The following is a 19,859-nucleotide window of genomic DNA, read 5'->3' on the forward strand; positions in this document are numbered from 1 at the left end:
TGATACAATACAAAAACAACATTAATTACAAATTGACTGAAGTAAAGCGATATTGTTTAGGAACGTCGAAATTAAAGGGAATCAACATAATGAATTTGACCAAAAAATAACGTATCTTATTCTTTATCACATTTGTTTTTTAAGTCATCACATATCAAAAATGTCATCACATTTGTTTTTTAAGGCCTTCTGTACTTTTAAAATTTGACATAACCAGTCTATCTTGTATCCTGGAGCTACTATTTTTTTACATTATTATACACTCTGATATAATTATTTGGGTATTAGATTTTGTCGTTAATTATGAACACACCACAACAAATCTCAACTTGGTGTGGTTTTTGGTGCAACTGTTATTTTATTACGTGATACAAGGGAAGGACTCAAATTCATTAAATATCATGTAAATAATTACATTCACAGATGCCTTGTTCCATACAAAATATCACACTGGTGTTCAAAATATTAAAAACTTATCAGAATAGTGTATAATTGACAAGGTTGTTGACATAACAATGGAGTAACTTTTGTCCAATTACATGTGCTGATGTGTGCAGTAGAGACAGCCTGTAGCCACAATATGATGACTTGGCGCCCTCTAGAGAAGCTATATTTTTTCAGACCAAGATGGGTCACACTTACAAACAACATTAAATGCATATTAATCCTTTTTTTAATCAAAACCTGACCAACTTTTAAAGTAGAAGTTGACTTTCCTCTCCTTTTCATTACAGGACCATAAATGTATATATAATTTTGATTGTATATTTCACACAAATCATGACCTTTTGACATTTCATTGACCAAAGACCATACAATACTAATTCATTGACAGTATGAATGCAATGTACATGTCATTAGCTTTAATTTGATACCACACATGATAGTTTAGATGCCATTTTAAAGGAGAATTATATTTCGCATTCAGCAAAAAGGGGCGTGGCTTATTCCGTCATTTTGAGGGTCAAGCGTTCAAGATACAGCTTGGCAGACAGCAAATTTGAATTCAGCACACCCAAATTAGGTGAAATAAACTGGTTGCCAACTTTTCCTCAAAAATGCCTCCAGCATGTTATTTAGCTACTAGTCCAGTAGCTGAGGGGGGTAACCCTAACATCTCTGATAAAGTATTTTTTCTGTGTTGATAATTCATTTCTGGGGTGTATCCAATGATATCCAGGTGGGTGTGAACCTGTCAACCTTGAGCAATTTGAAATATTCAAGATGGCGTCCAAGATGGATGCCAAAATCGACAAAGTAGAAAATTCATGTTATTTCAGTGTTTTCTGCTATCGACCTATGAGTTTTTGGATGTCATATATATATATATATATATATATATATATATATATATATATATATATTTTTTAGGGTCCACTAATTCAAATAAAAACGGTTTGTGAAGTATTTGCTGTGCCGTTACTATAGTAACTACCAATTATAACTACGATTATGTTGGTAAAAGATGGTTAAAACAACCAAATTGCCATAATTTCAAGAAAATGTTTATTGTTGCATAATTTTGTTGTTTTTCTATACATGAACTAATGACAATAATGTTTTACATAAAATAGAATTAATGAGTAATGAAGTTATGGTGCCATGGTAACCATGACAACAAATGCAATTGTGATGTTTGAAAATAAGCGCTGAAAATATATAACATAAAACTGTGCATTTCTGATCTAAGTTAAATGTTTTCAAACTCTTAGATCATGGTGGGTTAAATATGATTAATAAATTGTTTAATGTGGCCATGGTAACCACAAAAATGTTACTAAAATAGTTTTGATAGTCACGGCCAATAAAAGCAACTTATTTCACTAATTTGCGAGGATTTGATAGCCTACAAAAATGACATCCCTCACCATAAGCTGGTAGTTACTCGACCAGAGTCACTGGAAGTGACTCTGTTCCAGTAGAGATCAACCAAAGTGTGGTTATTAGGCGTTGTGATATGACCACAAACCAGGAAGAGGGTGATACCATCATTGTGCAGCAAATCGCATCTGTAAAGCCGAATAAGGCACTCGTGGTAGCAGACGATACAGATATATTTGTACTCTTGCTGCACTTTACATTCAATGGACAAATTTCTTGCCCTGTCACGATGGTGTCTCCAGTAAAGGGTCGTGCTGCTATCGACATCAGAGCCAGTGTGGAAAAGCATCATGAGATTATTCCAGATTTACTAGCAACCCATGGACTCACAGGATGTGATACCGTCGCCACTTACGTCGGAATTGGCAAAGGAATTGCCTTAAAGGTGCGACGTACTGGTCGTCATTCTCTAAGTTTCCTTGGGGACACCAGTGTACAAAAATCTGAGATAAGAAAGCAAGTCACACTATTCATGTCATCATGCTATGGTGTTCCAGAATGTCAGTCCATGACAAACACGCGACAGAAACTGTGTGCCTCTAAAGTAGGCAGAAGTACCGCTTGTGCCCCGGAAATTCCGTCTCTTCCTCCTACAGATGAAGCGTTCATGGAGAATATTGGTCGCGCCTATCTCCAAGTTGCAGTATGGAAGAAGGCAATAGATGCAATGCAACCAGTCTTAGATGCCACTGTATATGGTTGGTATCATGAGCAGGGTTCATCATCTCTGTCACCTTCTCCACTACCTGAGAATGTCCCTCTTGCTCCAGAAGAGCTTCTCAAATTGATTAGGTGCAACTGCAGCAGTGAAAATGCGTGTAAGACACGACACTGCAGTTGCAACAGCTCAACTCTTGCTTGTACCATTTTGTGCTCCTGCCAAGGCAGCCATGCCTGTTTTAATGAGTACACGAAGCTAGTCATGGAAGTAGAAGACTATGAAGACGAGTCTTTATTTGGAATCTCGAGCCAAACTTCAGCCGCCCAAGATACCATGTTTGATTTGATGTCGTCACCATTATTTATGGCATGTGTACTAACTACCTTAAATAAGCCTAAGTGGGCTTTATTGCATTTGTATGCACTATGAATTCGAAATAAATATTTCATCTAAAAATATCTTTTTGATTTCCCAGTCACTTGTTTTTCTGATTTTCTCAATAATCCATCAGAAACATATTAATCTTTCATTCTTTGTGGCCATTGTGACCTAAATAAGTAATTTCGTTTTAATCATATAATATATGTAATACTAAGTTTTCAGAAGAATCTAGCTGTCATTAAAATGATATAAAACATGGTTCATTGTGTTTTTAATTGATATGGTCATTGACATGTAAAAATTAGTATTTTTCCTCATTTCCTGGACGCCATTTTGAATTCATCAAGTTGCTCAGGGCTGAGAAGGTCACACCCACCTGAATATCATAATATACATCACGAAGATGCATATGAAGTAGAGAAAATAACCATATCAAGAAATTTTGGGTCCAGCTAAAATTTCCTTTTCTGGTGCAGGACTATAGTAAAAAACATGATTAAAAACATTCGGTACCAATTTACAGTGGCATCTTTGTGGTAACCATGACAACATCTTACAGTTTATCACCAAATCGGCCCCCATATGGTTTATGAGGTAGAAAACAAATAATATAAAATGTACAAGTATATACATTATATGCTGTTCATCTTTAACACCTAACTAATCAGTGATCATTTTAGATAGTTACCATGGCAACAGAAAAATGCAATTAATCATCCTATTTTACTCAATGCAGTGATCAAGAGCATTTGCCAAAAAGATTTTAAAAAATGTTGTAATTGAACATGTTCTTGAAATATATGGCAGATTGCCACTTTTCTATATTTTACTGACATAACGGTAGTCATATTAATAGTTACCATAGCAACGGTACAGCTGATATTTCCCAAACTATTGTACACATATTGTTGAAATTCAAAACATATATTTGAACAATAAAATCATTGATTTCTCGCCGACTACATTGAAAGAATAGGAATTTTAGAATTTTAGCCCATTGTGGCAGCCATCTTGAATATTTAAAGTTGCTCAAGGGTGACAGGTTCACACCCACCTGGATATCATTAGATACACCCCAAGGGTGAATAATCAGCAGAGAAAAAAAACTTTATCAGAGATGTTCGGGTTAGGTGAAAATTTGGCCTTTGGCTGCTGGACGATACATATCTCATTTTTTTTGACTAGACTATCTTGCAGAATTGTGTTTTTCAAACATTCCAAGTCCAATAATTAAATTCCAATTGTTGTGGTCAATTATGTCTCGACGTGTTATTTCAACTCAACAAAAATAAAATTTTTATGATGTTATTTTTAATCTAATATAAATGACTTAATGTTGGAAAAGATCGTTCTACCTTTGTTGTATCCCAAGAACTGGATGTTAATTTGTCAAATTATTACACAAAAGCACAGGCTGAACGACAGAAATTTCGTATAACAAAAAAACTAACATGAAAAATGCTTATTAATTAATAAATTATCCAAGCCCAACTGAGGCAAATGACTTGGTGAGATTAAGTGATTTATCACAATATATATCCCAAAATAAAACGTGTGTGTATTCCAAAGATACAGAAGTGTTGATTTTATCTCCGGGTCATGCAGAATTCACAGTTCCAATTGAAATAAAATTTTCTAAAGAAGTTTGTATGAGATGTTTGTATGAGAGAAGCGGATAGTTTGTATGAGAATAGAACTGGGAATATCATATGAATGATTTAGGGTATAATTGGTCATTTAAAAATTAACCAAGAAGACCTGAAATAATTAAATCTGTCTCGTAAGGAAGAATATGATCCACTTGGTGCCGATTAATGAGATTTGTGGAAGCAAGATTTGGAAACAACAAAAAAGAATTTAATAAGGGTAAAATCAATAATGCCCTTGCCAAAGTGTATATCATGAAAACACAAAGAACAGTATTTTATATCGTAAGGGAATACAAACTCATTTAACAATGGGAAGATGGGGAGGTATTACCTGTCATCATATTAATGTCATATGTTTCTGATACATAAATGACAGCAAGAAGGCTTCAATAAAATTATCATCACTGTGTCCAAGCATAACTACAAGAAACGGGTATTCAGTATTTTAATAAATATGTTTGACAACACAAGAATGGGTTGTTTTCAATACAAGATTGGCTTTATACTGATGTCACTAAACCAACTACTTTGGATTTAACTAAAATGTTAAATTATGAAAAGGTTTTGAAGTTGAGAAAATACAAGTCTTTTGGAAATCCAGAAAATATTTTATTGGTTTCCTGTTGCAAAAAATTTTTTTAGATACAGGAATATCCAAAAATCCAGATGAGTACATGTATGATATTCTATGGAGTGAAAGTGGTTCAAGGGTAGTAAGAGATGAGGAAGGAGTTGAAGAGAGAGAGAGAGAGAAAGAGAGAGAATAAAATGGAAACCAGTGAGATTTAAAAGAGATTAGAGGTATTTCAGAAAACAAATAAATCGCTGAGGAGGAAAATAAAGAATTATCAAAAATGTATGGGTCAAGAGTATTAACATCAATTTCAGGGAGAAGATTTAAACGAGAAAGTGGAGATAAAGAAAAGAAAGAAGGAAAAGATTACATTATTGATGATGTTGGTGTAAGTGACTTTGGTTAATGTTTTACTTTTTTTTTATTCAATAAATGGAGGAGAGCGTGAAGGCATTTCTAAAGATTCTTTATATTTTAAAAATTCAAATGTATATGTTGGAAACTAAAAAGGTTTTCACACTCGAATAATTTTTCTCATAAATATATGAGTTATTGTCTCAAATGTAAAAATATCTCGTATGTTAAAATCAAAAATAACAGGGTTTATCAAAATGGAATATGTTTAGTGTGTGGCTCTAAAAAGTGTCAATTCATCTCTAAGCATAAAAGTGGGGGAGATAAACAAAAGTTTTTATCAGGAAGTAAATTTACAACAACTGGAATACCAGGGGAATTACATCTACCAGGATATTCTTTCTGTGGTCTATGTACAAACTTGGATAAAAGATTAGATGAGGCTAACAATCCGAAACCTTGGTTGAAACTGAACAGGACAAATGTATCCAAGAGCCGCGTCAGAAAGGTATTGTCTTCACCAGAAGAAGAAGAACAACAACGCGGAGCTCTCTTAGAGCTAGCATTCGCTACGCGAGAAGCGGCTAAAAACAGTTGATGAAATGTGTATGAAGCACGATATTGATTATAGAAATAGCACAATGTTTGAAGAAAAACCTGAAGCGTACAGAGAAATGTTGAATAATTTGTCTTTGATATGAAATCCAACATTGAGAGAAAAGGTTGATGGGTTTATTGTGAAGAAGGTGATGAATGCTAAATTAAGACTTGGGCTGAGAAATTAATAAAACTTAAAGGCTATAATCATGTCATTAAGATTGAAGAGCAATTGACTGATGAATTCCATAAACCAATAATCACAAAGTTTAAAAGAAGGAACGTTTATTCCAAAGAGGTTGATTATATCTGGTCCACTGACGTGAGTGAACTTAATAATGAAAAGGAGTACAAGTATGCTTTAACTGTTATTGATTTGAGGAGTAGATATATGTGTGGGTTGTTCCTTTGAAAAACAAGAGGTAAAACTCTTATGTTAGCCTTCCAACAGATAATTAATAAAATCAAGAGAAAACTTTAAAAATTGTGGACTGATGAGGGCACAGAGTTCTACAACAAAACACTAATTAATTTTCTTAAAGATAACGGTGTTTCATTATACAGCATCTTTAATGAAGGAAAAGCGGTTGTTATTGAGTGTTTTAATCACACTTCAAAAGAGAGACTATATAAAAAATTCACTCAACTTGGTTCTTAACAATGGGTGTCTTTAATTCAGGACATTGTAGATAATTACAACAATACGATTCATCTCATCAAAATCGAAACCATCAGAAACATTTACAAAATTAGAATATGAAAAAGAGATTAATCAAAGAAAGCCTAAGTTCAAAGTTGGGGATATGGTAAGAATATACAGGTGTAAATATCATTTTTAAAAAGGTTACACTAAATGATGGATGAATGAACTTTTTAAAATCATTGATATTGTTGCGAATTCGCGCCCGCCGGCGTGCGAATGGCCCCGTAACTCGAATCGCGGCACGTCGCCCACCGGACGGACAATTCAGTCGTGACCCTCTCGGACCAACGCCGGGAGCTAGTCACGGGTGGGCCTTTCAACCTCACCACAATCGGTCACCCGCGTAGGATAGGGTTGTTCGCCAAACTCGACCTACCTAAGTACCCACGCGGATGGTAAACCGGGTGATCGTACCTCGCCGCAGGTCGACTCCGGACACGAGCCGCTTGGGCGGCCCGTTCTGTACTATCATGTTAACCGAGCGGTGTTATCGTCAATCTGGACGGTTCAGATGAATTACCGGGATGTTGCACCCACTACGAACCCCTTACGTGATGCAAGATAGAGCGTCAATAAAGAAAAGACGAAGCGAAACGGGCACTGTTCAACAAGCAAGCATTTTATTCACACACACAGACAAGCACGTATATACAGCCATGCAGTCAAAAATGCACATATAACAGTTAAAACAATTATGCACAAAAAGCAAATGTAACAAAGGAAACGATGCAGAGCTACAACCGAATGCGCGTACACACGGCAACACTTAAAACAATACTACTTTACGAGACACGCCGCCACAAGATCCATACAAAAACCCCAAAGAAAAGAAAGAAAGAAGTCGCGACTTCCCTTTGGCTGGTGAGTCCCTCTCCCGCGACCGTCAGCGTGGTCGCGCCCGGCCCCGACCTCTCTCGCGGCCGGTGAACCCTCTCCAGCACTCCGGTCCGGACGCACAGGTCCACCTCGCAACGGGCGCCGCCGTATCTCCCGTCCGTGCCTTCGTGACAGGGCCGCTCGCCAAGGCGCGGGCACAGGACCTCTTCCTGAAGACCAACTCTCCACAAAAACCAACCGAACCACCAGCCAAGACGAAGAGGAAGAAAAAGCGCTCGTTGCGCCCACCCGTGTCCGTCTTTTATCGCCCGGGGCTCCGCCCTTCACCCCGCCCCGTTCTCGGCTCCACCTTCCTTCGAGAGGGTTCCCAAAATGGGCGTTCCCTCACGCTTTCCCTCCACCCTGCTCTGTCCGGGGGGCCGAGGGAGTCAGTTTTTGGCTTGGAGCCAGAGAATTATTCCCCCAAAAAGAGGCCCCACCTTTACATGACCTGACCTTTGACCTGCATCGCTCTTCCTCCACTCCAAAGCGGGGGAAATCAGATGGGAAAAACAGGCGGGAAAAGCCCACCGAGCATCCTTGTTGGTTTTTGTTTGTTCCTCCGCGGAGATCGTAACTGCACGGAGCCTGTTGAATGGCGAGTGGCGAAGATGTGGTAGCGTAGATGGTGGAGGTGGCGTGGTTGCAGTGTGGTTGGAGATGTGACGGGGATGGCGTGGTTGTTGAAATGTTGTGTGTTTGAAATAAAAGAGAGAAAAAGAAAAACGACTGACTCAAAGCGTCGCAGCCTGGATGGATCACATAAATTCCCTCTATACAACGGGTTTGGACTAACTACACATGTACCTATGAAGATATCTCACCCTGAGGGTCCTGAATGGTGGTTTGCGAATTTCCACAGCCGTAACACTACCCCCTCCCCTTTTTACAGACTCGTCCCGAGTCGTCAAATTCTCGTGTGCCATCATGTGTAGTTCTCCCCTAGTACGTTTTACCTTCGGATCCCTGAGTGCGACATTCAGTGTATTCGTGCCCCCAAAATAAATAACCTGAGGGCTGAGTAACTAACTAACAAACACAATCACACAGACGACTTACATAAAATTGCCAGCGCTAACACATACATGCCGGGGGCGCACTCATATTTGCAGTACATCTTGCTTACAAATTCTACACTAACCATGGCCCAGGATCTATGGACTCTGCAGGAAGCAAAACAAAAGTCAACCGGCGCACAGGCCGCCACTGCAGGCCCGTGTTGTAGCTGCCAACAGGACAGTTCTTGCAGCTTGCGACGACGATCCTGGCGCACATGGCAATGAACAAGGGGCGGGGAAAATGCAGCATAGAACAGGGGCAAAAAGAACCGCGGGTAGCAGGCATGGCATGGCAAACTGGACAGGCTAGGCATGACAAGGCCGCTGTGGCAAATACAGCCGGCAGATGAACTGGCCGGCACAGGCCTTGCAGCAAACCAGCCGGCAGTGGAGCTGACCGGCACCGGCCTTGAAACATAACAACAGCCAGCAGACGAAGTTGGCCAGCCTCTCACCGTACAGTGCAGGTTGGTGGAGGGAGTGCGGTGGTGCTGGCCACTCGGAAGGTGGACTTGGACCTACCTACCTGTCTCCCTCCCACCTATCGCCTTTGCCTGTCACTGTCAATACCCACTCCCTTAATTTGTAAAAACCCAATTTAGCCCAAACTTTTTTTTTGTTGTTTTTATTTTCATTTCTTTCTTACCCACTATAATTCGTCCCCGAACGCCCTTTATCGTCCTTGTTCGGCTAATCCTATCATCCCCTAGCCTACTCCCAACCCCTATGTTCCCTTCCCGGAGGGGAATGAGGGAGAGCTAGCGTCATGTGTCGAGGCCCAATTCAAGCCTCAGGATGGCCTCCCTAGACTTCAGCGATCTAACCCAAAGTGGGTCCAGCGGCCCACAACGAGAGCGAAGGGATGGATGGTGCGGAGGGTACATCTCCTAATCGACCCTAACCATTATATCTTAAACTACCCCGGGGCTTTCAACAAGCGCCTCTCGCTTCAGCTATTGGTTCTAAAAACCCAGATTCCCGTCGCCTGTGTTGGTGTCCTCTAAAATTTCCGGCCTCGCCCCCCAATTTTCTCTCCGTGCCGTCACACGGTCTCATGGCTGGGACGCGTGGCTCCCTTTGCAGGCACGACCCTCTGCCGATTCTCCAACGATGGCACCCCCGGGCACTACACTGCCTCCGAGCCTACCAGTTCCCTAAACACCGGGGAGTGCCCTCTCTGGCGACTCCCCTGAAACGCTCACGTGGCAGGCTGGCTTCCCAGGCCCCTTTCCGAGGGTCACCCGTGCCCACAACACTGCCCACGCGGCTAACGGTGCCCCGGGCCCCGCATCATGTGGGCGCACCCGTGCCCACTACGCTATCCCGGAACCCCATGGGCCCTTGGCCTATCACGGCCGACTAGCCCGGTGCCCGGGGTACCCACTCAGCCATACTCACCTTTCGCAGCCACGCTCCCAGACCGTCAACAGGGCTCCTGCACCCCTCCAAATGGGTATCGAGCCGACACTCCCACCAACAGCAAAACGACTTCCATTTTTTGTCAATTTCACTAACCCAGCTAACTCACTTTACACTGACCCCGGGGTCCCTTGGGCGGGAATCACTCCTCCCCCCAATCACTCATCACACCATGTATTCCCCATTCACTCCATTCACACAGACCCACTGGCCTCACTCACCCACCAAGCACATGTTTCCACTTCACACTTCACAACTCTTCAACTCACACATCGCTGAACCCTGCCATCCTGCTCACTACATCCCCAAACTACCTCCTGCTCCCACGTCGTCCCTTACATTATAGCACGTTCCATTTAACACTACGTAGCTTAGCTACGTCCCCTCTACACATTCATTCACTGTCTGTCACTGTCCCCAAATCCTTATTTGCAGGGGGGATTTCATCCCTCCCTACTGGGCTCGTGAACTCGTTGCAAGGCTATGTGAGCCTTGCGCCTCTGCGGGAGCGGCTGTTCCAGCACCAACTCCTCTGGCAAGACATATCCATGAGGGCGTAAGGTCGCCCTTGTAAGGTCTCAGGCGGTCCGCGTGGACGATCCGGGGAAGGGCCCGTGGTCCCATTTTAATTTTTAGGACCACGTCACTGATTTGCGCCAGGACGACCCCCGGGCCCAGCCAAGGTGAGGTGAGCTTCGGGCATCTGCCCTTCCTCCGCCGGGGGTTAAAGAACCAAATCTTCGCCCCGGTGGGTATTTGCTCACCAGGCTCCGGTGGTCGTACCTGCGCTTCATCTTTATGCCTGCCTGTTGGAGCTGGTGTCGTGCGAAGGCATGGACCTTCTCCATGCCTTCCTCCAACCGACGGGCATAGCCCTCCCCCGGGCGCCTATCAAGCCGCTAAGGCATCGGACCGCACAATAAATCGACGGGGCTTCTCAGCTCCCGTCCATACATCAACACCGCCGAACTACACGTGGTAGACCCGTGCTGGGACGCGCGATAGGCCATCAGGAGGTACGGGAGATGTTCGTCCCAGTCCTCCTGGTTAGTGGCGGTGAGGAGGGCGAACTGTTGGACTAGGGTCCTGTTGAACCTCTCCACCATGCCATCAGACTGTGGTCTCATGGGTGTTGTCCGTGTCTTTCGAATTTCCAGGAGTCTGCACACCTCTTTTACTAATTTGCTCTCAAAATTTCGTCCGTGGTCCGTGTGCAGCTCCTGCGGAATCCCATACCGGCATGTTAATCCTTCTACGAAGGCCTTTGCCACGACCCCTGCTTCCTGGTTGGGGAGGGCAAAGGCCTCTGGCCATTTGGTGAAATAGTCCATAATTACGAGGATGTACTTATTACCCTGGTGAGTGGGGGGCAGTGGTCCCAAAATGTCCATGGCCACTCGCTCAAGGGGGGCCCCAACCTGATGTAGTTGGAGTGGGGCCCTCATCCTCTGTGGCGGTCCCTTTTTCGCAGTGCAGGCATCGCATGCTCGACACCAGTTCTGTACATCGCGCCCCATGTTAACCCAATAGAACCGCCGGCAGACCCGAGATTTTGTTTTGGTCCTGCCCAAATGGCTGCCGGCGCGGGGACCGTGCACCTGTTTCAAAATTTGGGTCTTAAACCCTAAATTTAAAATTTGGGACTATCACCAGCCAAGAAGTTTGTTGGGAAGGAATCTCCACCCACTTGCGATATAAGATGTTGTCCCTCATTTCTCGGGTCCTCCACTGAGCCCAGTATGCTTTTGTTCGCGCTCCGCATGGGGCGATCTCCTCCCCACTGGGCCTTCTGTTTTCCTGGACCCATTTGTACACTGGCCCTATCACGGGGTCTTCCCGCTGGGCCGTGCTCCATGCCAATCCACCAAATTCCTCTCCCGCGGTTAGTGGCAAAGTTGGGCCTACCACCCGGGCCGCACGGACTGGGAGTTTCGGGGAGGTGTCTGCCAATTGGTCCCGCTCGTCATGTGTCGTGCAATATCTGCAGTTTTCTCCCAGACAGGGGCGTCGAGATAGCGCATCGGCATTCCCATGAGCCTTACCGGCTCTATGGACCACACTGAAATCGTACTGCTGCAACTTTTCCAACCACCTTGCAATCTGGCCTTCCGGTTCCTTGAACCGTAAGAGCCATTGCAAGGAGGAATGGTCAGTTCGAACCAAAAATTTCCTCCCATACAAGTACGGGTGGAAATGGCTCACTGCAGACAGCATAGCCAAATAGCTCTTTGTGAGTAACGCAATAATTTCGTTCAGGCCTACTCATGGCCCGACTGTAATACGCGATCACTCTTTCCACGCCCCCCTGTGTCTGAGACAAGACTGCTCCCAATCCTTCCTGGCTTACATCCGTGTTCAGGGTATACATCCCGTCATCGGTGGGGTACGCTAAAACGGGTGTGGATGTCAAACACCCCTTTAATTTGAGGAAGGCCTCCTGGCACTCCCCTGACCAATTAAATCTCAACCCCTTCTCCGTCAACCGGTGAAGGGGCCTGCCTATCTCCGCAAAGTTTGCCACGAAGCGCCGCTAGTAGGAACAAAGTCCCAAAAAGCCCCGTACCTGTTTGACAGTTGTAGGTACGGGCCACTCCTCTCCCGCTGTAATTTTTCCGGGGTCGGTCTTCACCCCCTCGCGGCCTATCACGTGTCCGAGATAGGCCACCTCTGTCGCGAACAAAGTGCATTTCTCCAGGCTCAATTTTAGCCCTGCCTGCCTGAGGCGTCCAAACACCTGGTCCAAATTGGCTATCTCCTGGGTGAATGATTTAGCGTGTACCAGGACGTCATCCAGATACACCAGGCATGATTGCCACGGCATGCCGCCTAGTACACGCTCCATCAGTCTCTCAAAGGTGGCGGCGGCGTTACACAAACCGAACGGCATCACAGTGAACTGATACAGTCCCTTCCCTGTGGAAAATGCCGTTTTCTCCTTCCCCGTCTTATCCATCTCCACCTGCCAATACCCACTCTTGAGGTCCAAAGTTGAGAACCATTTAGAGCCTGCAACGGCGTCGAGGGTATCGTCAATTCTTGGCAGGGGATAGGAGTCTTTGAGTGTCACGTTGTTCAGCTGGTGATAGTCCACACAGAAATGCGTGGTCCCATCCTTCTTTTTTGACCAGCACAACCGGTGACATCCAAGGACTTCTCGAGGGCTCAATGACACCTGCATTGAGCATCTTTAGTACCTGTTCATCAGCCTCCTCTCTCTTGCTCCATGGGAGCCTTCGAGCAGGCTGACGGACAGGCCGGGCCCCATCGGTGTGGATCTGATGTTGCACCAGGCCCGTACGTCCAATATCCTCGGGTGACAAGGAGAAGATCCCCATGTGTCGGTCAACCAGTTTGTATAAGGCCTCCCGCTGGGCATCCTCCAAATCTACACTACTCTGATTTAGCATCTCGCAAATGGGCCAGGGCCAATTCCTAATCAAGTCTGGAGCTCCCTCTGGGGCCGGTCCGGCTCGACGTTATCGTCCCTCAGCTCTGCGACCTCTTTTACTGGGGTGCAATCTGCCACCTTCGTGCCCTTCCTGATAGTGTGTGGTTCCGTGCTAACATTTATCACCCGAACGGGCACGATTGGCCCGTCGGTACTTACCAGGGTGCGGCCCATGACTAAACCCGGGGTTGATGGCCCTGCCGGTAGTCCCGCCAGGCCGCAGAAGCCCTGCCATGTTGGGTGTGCTCGCCACCGGGCCAGGACCACCGCCTCGGCACCCGGGGGAATGACCACGGAGTCAGGAGCCTCCAGCTCCACCCTCTCATCCATGCTCACGCCCCCCTAACGGCAACTCCTCACCACACAACTGTATGACCCCCCGGCCCAAGTCAATCTTACAACCACCGGCCGTTTGCACATCCAACCCTATTCGACATGGGTCGCACACCTTCGCCACCCAAACCTCTATCCTTGTTTTCACGGTGCCCAATTTAAACGACGCGAAACCACGTCCTATGATGGGGTGCCGTTGCCCCAGTAGCTAGCTGCAAACTATGGTTTTGCAGACGGTGGATCTCATCCCAACCGTCTACACTCGAATCAAGGACCACAGGGCTGATGATCGTGGCGCTTGCTCCTGTGTCCACAACTGCATCTACCCCTACGCCGGCAACTTTTCACCGAATTGTTAAGCTACCATTGCCAATTTGGCCACAATTGATGACCTGTCGCAGTTCTGAGGGTTCTTCTCCGTCTGATTCTGCCGAACACGGCCCCACATGTTCGGCACTTCTTCGTTTCCCGGGGACTGGTGGGGGGTGATGGTTGGGCCTGGCTATCCCTATTGACCCGAGGCGGAGTTGGTGGTCTGGGGGGCCGTGGCTCTTCCCTTCGCGGGGGCCTTTCCCTGCGTGGGGCATTGCACTCCCGTTGCATGTGGTCCCTCGCGCCACAATTATAACACCTCCTCTGGTAAGGTGTTTTCCTCCGGTACGCCGAATTATACCCCCCTCCGTTCCGAATTAAGTATCCCCTGGTGGCCCATCCCCCGCCCTTCCTGGGCCCGACCGCCTCTCCCCAGGTCTCCCGAACCGGCGGTCGAACATGCCCTGCACCATCTTTTCCATTCGCCCAGGGTCGCCCCAGCTCCCAGCGCACTGTCGTTTCCGGGGCCCACCTGTCGGACTGCCATCGCATGCCGCCCAGCCCCTCCCAATGGCGTTCTGGCTGCCTCCCAGCAGGCAGTAGTATCAGCTGCCTTCTGGAGGTTGTCCGGGCGCCATACGGTCAGCAATACTTTGACATCGGTGCCCCCTATCGCTTGGAGAAAGTGGTCCAGGGCAATCTCCTCCCGGTACTCCGGCAGCATGTTGGTGAGCGCGATCCCCACCAAACGGCGAATGTCATGTGCCAATTCTCCCAGTGGTTCCTGGGAGCGTCGTTTGCGCCCGTTGAGCTGAGCTTTAACAAACTCGCTCTGCTGGTCCATGCCAAATTGTTTTTTTAGGGCCGAATGGAGATCCTCCAGGTCACCCCCTCACTGGGTACCGTGGTCAGGACTTCCAAGGCCGCGCCACACAGGGCCGCCGTGAGTTGTGCCACACCCTGCACCTCGTTCCAGCCATTGCCTCTGGCAACACACTGGAACTGGGCCATGTACGCCCTCAAGTCCGTCTTGCCATCGTACGGGGGTAACGGAACCCTCGGTCCTTTCGAGGTCCCCCTCCAGTTCCCAAGGGACTCCTGGAGGGGTGTACCTCCCCAGTCCCAACGGTGCCTCACTCCCGCAGGGTCCGAGCCATTTGCCCGGGGGCTCTACCACCCCTGTCCGTGTCTGTCCGTGCCCCGCGTCGTCCCGCTTACTCTCCCAAGCCATTGGACTCGCACTCTGCACACCCACTGGAACAGTCATATTCGGTACCCCCCTTAGGCCAAAAGACCCCTCGGCCTCTACCCTCCCCAAGCTTGGCATGCTCACCCACGCATCGGGCAAGCCTCCTCCTCCGCCCTGTGACACCGGCCCCACCTGGGCACGATCCGCCTCGAGGGAGTATATCCTCTCCCCCTGTTCCCGAAGGAGGTCACCCTGCCTCTCACACCGGGTCTCCACACATTCCGTCAGTCTCCTCTCCATTTCCTCTATTTTCCCCTTCATTACTTCATTTAATTCCTCCCCTATCATCCCTAACGATAGTTCCCCGACTTTCTCTCTTATTTGCTCCACTTCTCCTTTTACCTGTGTCACCACCTTATTTGTCTTGGATATTTTCTCCCCCGTTGTCCTAAACCGCTCTTCCGTCTCGCCCTTGTGTTCTTCTATCCGTTTCCCCAGTTCCTCTGTCTTTTCTCCGGCTTCCGCTCCATTTCATTAATTACTTCTTCATGTCTCTTTCTACATTCCTCCACCACGGCCTTTAATCCTTGCTGTGTCTCCGCTTTTACCTCCTTTCGCAGGTCTTCAACTTTCTTTGTCATGTCTTTATGTGTTTCCTCACAGTCCTTCTTCACGACTCCCAATCCGTCCTTTATTCTCCCTTGTTCTCTTTTTAATTCCTATATCGCCGTCATGTTCTTCCCTATTTCCTCCTTTATTTGGTCTTGTCCCCCTTTTACTTCTCCCAGTCCTTTTCCTACTTTGTCTATCTTTCCCACCACCGTCTTTATTTAATTTGCCCTCTCTTGTTTGCTCTCTTCCATTGCGACCCCCACTCCTTTTACTTTCTCTTTTAACCCGGTTACCTCCGCTCGTATCGTGTCGACTTCCTTTTTAATTTCGTTTTTTAGTTCGTCCAAGCTTCCTTTTAGGCTCATTCCCATGTTCTGCGTCTCACCCCGCATTTCTTTCATTTCTTCCTTCATTCGTTGCGCACTCGTATCCATCTCGTTTTTCAGCATGGCGAATAGCTGGGCCATGTCGAGTGCACTCGGCTGAGCCGCTTCGGCGAGGATCGGGGGGTTTTGGCGGAGAGGGGGAGGGGAGGTGTCATACACCCATTTCGGGCTGTGGGTTCAGTTGGGGGGGGGGAACTGTTCCTGCACAATAAACATTTCCTGCTCGGGGCTTTCATCCTGGGCCATGGATTCGAACAGTTCTACATCCATTTCTACTACCCCCGGCTCCCGCTCGTCTTGAGACTCCATCCTATTTCACGTAAGATGTTAATTTTTAATTGCTCGTAATTTGGAGGGAATTGGGGGTCGCTCCACTCACCCCTAACCGATTCCCGTGAATTTAGCTTCGAGGCGGGAGGGATTCGAATCCCACTCCCGGACACCAGTGTTGCGAATTCGCGCCCGCCAGCGTGCGAACGGCCCCGTAACTCGAATCGCGGCACGTCGCCCACCGGGCGGACAATTCAGTCATGACCCTCTCGGACCAATGCCGGGAGCTAGTCAAAGGTGGGCCTTTCGACCTCACCACAATCGTGCCAATCGTCCACCCGCGTAGGATAGGGTTGTTCGCCAAACTCGACCTACCTAAGTACCCACGCGGATGGTAAACCGGGTGATCGTACCTCGCCGCAGGTCGACTCCAGACACGAGCCGCTTGGGCGGCCCGTTCCGTACTATCGGGATAATCGAGCGGTGTTATCGTCGACCTGGACGGTTCAGATTAATTACCGGAATGTTGCACCCACTACGAACCCCTCACGTGATGCAAGATGGAGGGTCTATAAAGAAAAGACGAAGCGAAACAGGCACAGTTCAACAAGCAAGCATTTTATTCACACACACACACACACACACACACACACACACACACACACACACACACACACACACACACACACACACACACACACACACACACACACACACACACACACACACACACACACACAGACAAGCACGTATACACAGCCTTCTTCTTCTTCTTTCAGCTGCTCCCGTTAGGGGTCGCCACAGCGGATCATCCGTATGATCCGCATAGTGATTTGGCACATGTTTTACGCCGGATGCCCTTCCTGACGCAACCCTGGTTGCCTCTTACGACACAGGGATATGGTACACCTATTTAACCAGGGTATACACCGGCCCAGTACATTGGTACTCATTTCGCCGACCTCGGAAGGATGACAGGTTGAGTCAACCCCCTGGTGTATTAATTCAGTGGTTCAACAGAGCTTGAACTCAGGACCTTTTGGATCCCAAGCCGCTGCCCTAACCACTGCGCCAACACCAGGCATTATACAGCCATACAGTCAAAATGCACATATAACAGTTAAAACAATTATGCACAAAAAGCAAATGTAACAAAGGAAACTATGCAGAGCTACAACCGAATACGCGTACACACGGCAACACTTAAAACAATACTACTTTACGAGACACGGCGCCACAAGATCCATACAAAAACCCCAAAGAAAAGAAAGAAAGAAGTCGCGACTTCCCTTTGGCTGGTGAGTCCCTCTCCCGCGACCGTCAGCGTGGTCGTGCCCGGCCCCGACCTCTCTCGCGGCCGGCGAACCCTCTCCGGCACTCCCCGTCCGGACGCACAGGTCCACCTCGCAACGGGCGCCGCCGCGTCTCCCGTCCGTGCCTTCGTGACAGGGCCGCTCGCCAAGGTGCGGGCACAGGACCTCTTCCTGAAGACCAACTCTCCACAAAAACTAACCGAACCACCAGCCAAGAGGAAGAGGAAGAAAAAGCCCTCATTGCGCCCGCCCGTGTCCGTCTTTTATCGCCCGGTGCTCCGCCCTTCACCCGCCCCGTTCTCGGCTCCACCTTCCTTCGAGAGGGTTCCCGAAAAGGGCGTTCCCTCGCGCTTTCCCTCCATCCCGCTCCGTCCGGGGGCCGAGGGAGTCGGTTTTTGGCTCGGAGCCAGAGAATTATTCCCCCAAAATGAGGCCCCACCTTTACATGACCTCTGACCTTTGACCTGAATCGCTCTTCCTCCACTCCAAAGCGCGGGGAAGTGAGACGGGAAAAAACAGGCGGTAAAAGCCCACCGAGCATCCTTGTTGGTTTTTGTTTGTTCTTCCGCAGAGATCATAACCGCACGGAGCCTGTTGAATGGCGAGTAGCGAAGATGTGGTGGCGTAGATGGTGGAGGTGGCGTGGTTGCAGTGTGGTTGGCGCTGTGATGGGGATGGCGTGGTTGTTGAAATGTTGTGTGTTTGAAACAAAAGATAGAAAAAGAAAAACGACTGACTCAAAGCATCGCAGCCCAGATGGATCACATAAATTCCCTCTATACAACAGGTTTGGGCTAACTGCACATGTACCTATGAAGATATCTCACCTGAGGGTCCTGAATGGTGGTTTGCGAATTTCCACAACCGTAACAATATAATAGATAGAGTTCCTTGGACTTACAAATTATGTGATTTAAAGGGAGGAGAAATCTTGGGTTCATTTTATTCACATGAATTACAAAAGACAAAGATGATAAATTCAAAAGGTTGACTCCACCCTCTTTTTGACTCCACTCACACACCACATCCACATCCATACACCACATCTACATCCATCATACAATGAGTAGTTTATTAGTTCACATGTTTATTCAATTAAAAAATTCACTCTGCCCCCCCCTCATTGTCTCCACCCACACAAGCCACACCCATATACCCCATCATCCCCTCCTCTTGTGCACCCCCACCCTTGACCCACCACCCCTTCATTCCACCCATATACCCCCTCATCCCCTCCCCTTGTGCACTCCCCCCCTTGACCCACCACCCCTTAATCCCACCCACATTACATAATTCTAAGCAAAGCAGATATAATTAAACACCATTGAATGAAAACATTAAACATCTTTCTTTGGGTGGGGATAAATATTCAATTGTGAAACGAAATGTTCTTTCCCAGCATTCTGCTTCAGATGGCTTGCGACTTTGAAACTCGGACACCATATTCTGTTTAAAGCAGAGGGAAGAACCATTAGGGTATATAAAGATGATTATATAATGATGATAAAATAGTAAACAGTTTACCTCCAGAAGATTGAGTTTTGTGTCAGGTTCATCCAGACGGAGGTTTAAACTGGAACAGGTCGGGAACGAGTCAACACTCCATGGAAGTTAAAAATCGTCCCATTCAAGGTTGTGAAATTCATTAGTTTCATAACCAATCATCATGTTATTTGGTTCATTTTTAATGCTGGAAATAAAAAACAAGCAGGGAAAAGTTCACACCAAGTTGTCTCATGCTTATAAAAGGTTGTGTAGAAGTATTTATCTTTCCTCTCATTTAACTTCTCATCCAAACTTAAAGGGGGGAATAAATCTTCAAAGCACTTAATCTCATTATGTA

General features: G+C 46.7%; 2 protein-coding genes across 5 annotated transcripts in view; both read left to right on the forward strand.

Annotated features, from left to right (window-relative positions):
* CCAR1 (cell division cycle and apoptosis regulator 1) overlaps positions 1–19,859 on the forward strand; it is a 199,649-nt gene that overhangs the window by 48,890 nt on the left and 130,900 nt on the right. The window lies entirely within an intron of this gene.
* Positions 1,456–9,336, forward strand: LOC147008488 (uncharacterized). Its single transcript, XM_085863733.1, has one exon. It carries the CDS (start codon positions 1,958–1,960, stop codon positions 2,969–2,971), a length of 1,014 nt encoding a protein of 337 aa, XP_085719859.1. The 5' UTR covers positions 1,456–1,957; the 3' UTR covers positions 2,972–9,336.

This window comes from Eptatretus burgeri, chromosome 18 (assembly GCF_056783735.1).
Source record: "Eptatretus burgeri isolate ZD-2024b chromosome 18, Ebu_testis_v1, whole genome shotgun sequence".
Taxonomy (NCBI): Eukaryota; Metazoa; Chordata; class Myxini; order Myxiniformes; family Myxinidae; genus Eptatretus; species Eptatretus burgeri.

Excerpts from the sequence above, each read along its gene's own strand:
- LOC147008488 (XM_085863733.1), top strand. The coding sequence starts at position 1,958 with ATGACCACAAACCAGGAAGAGGGTGATACCATCATTGTGCAGCAAATC.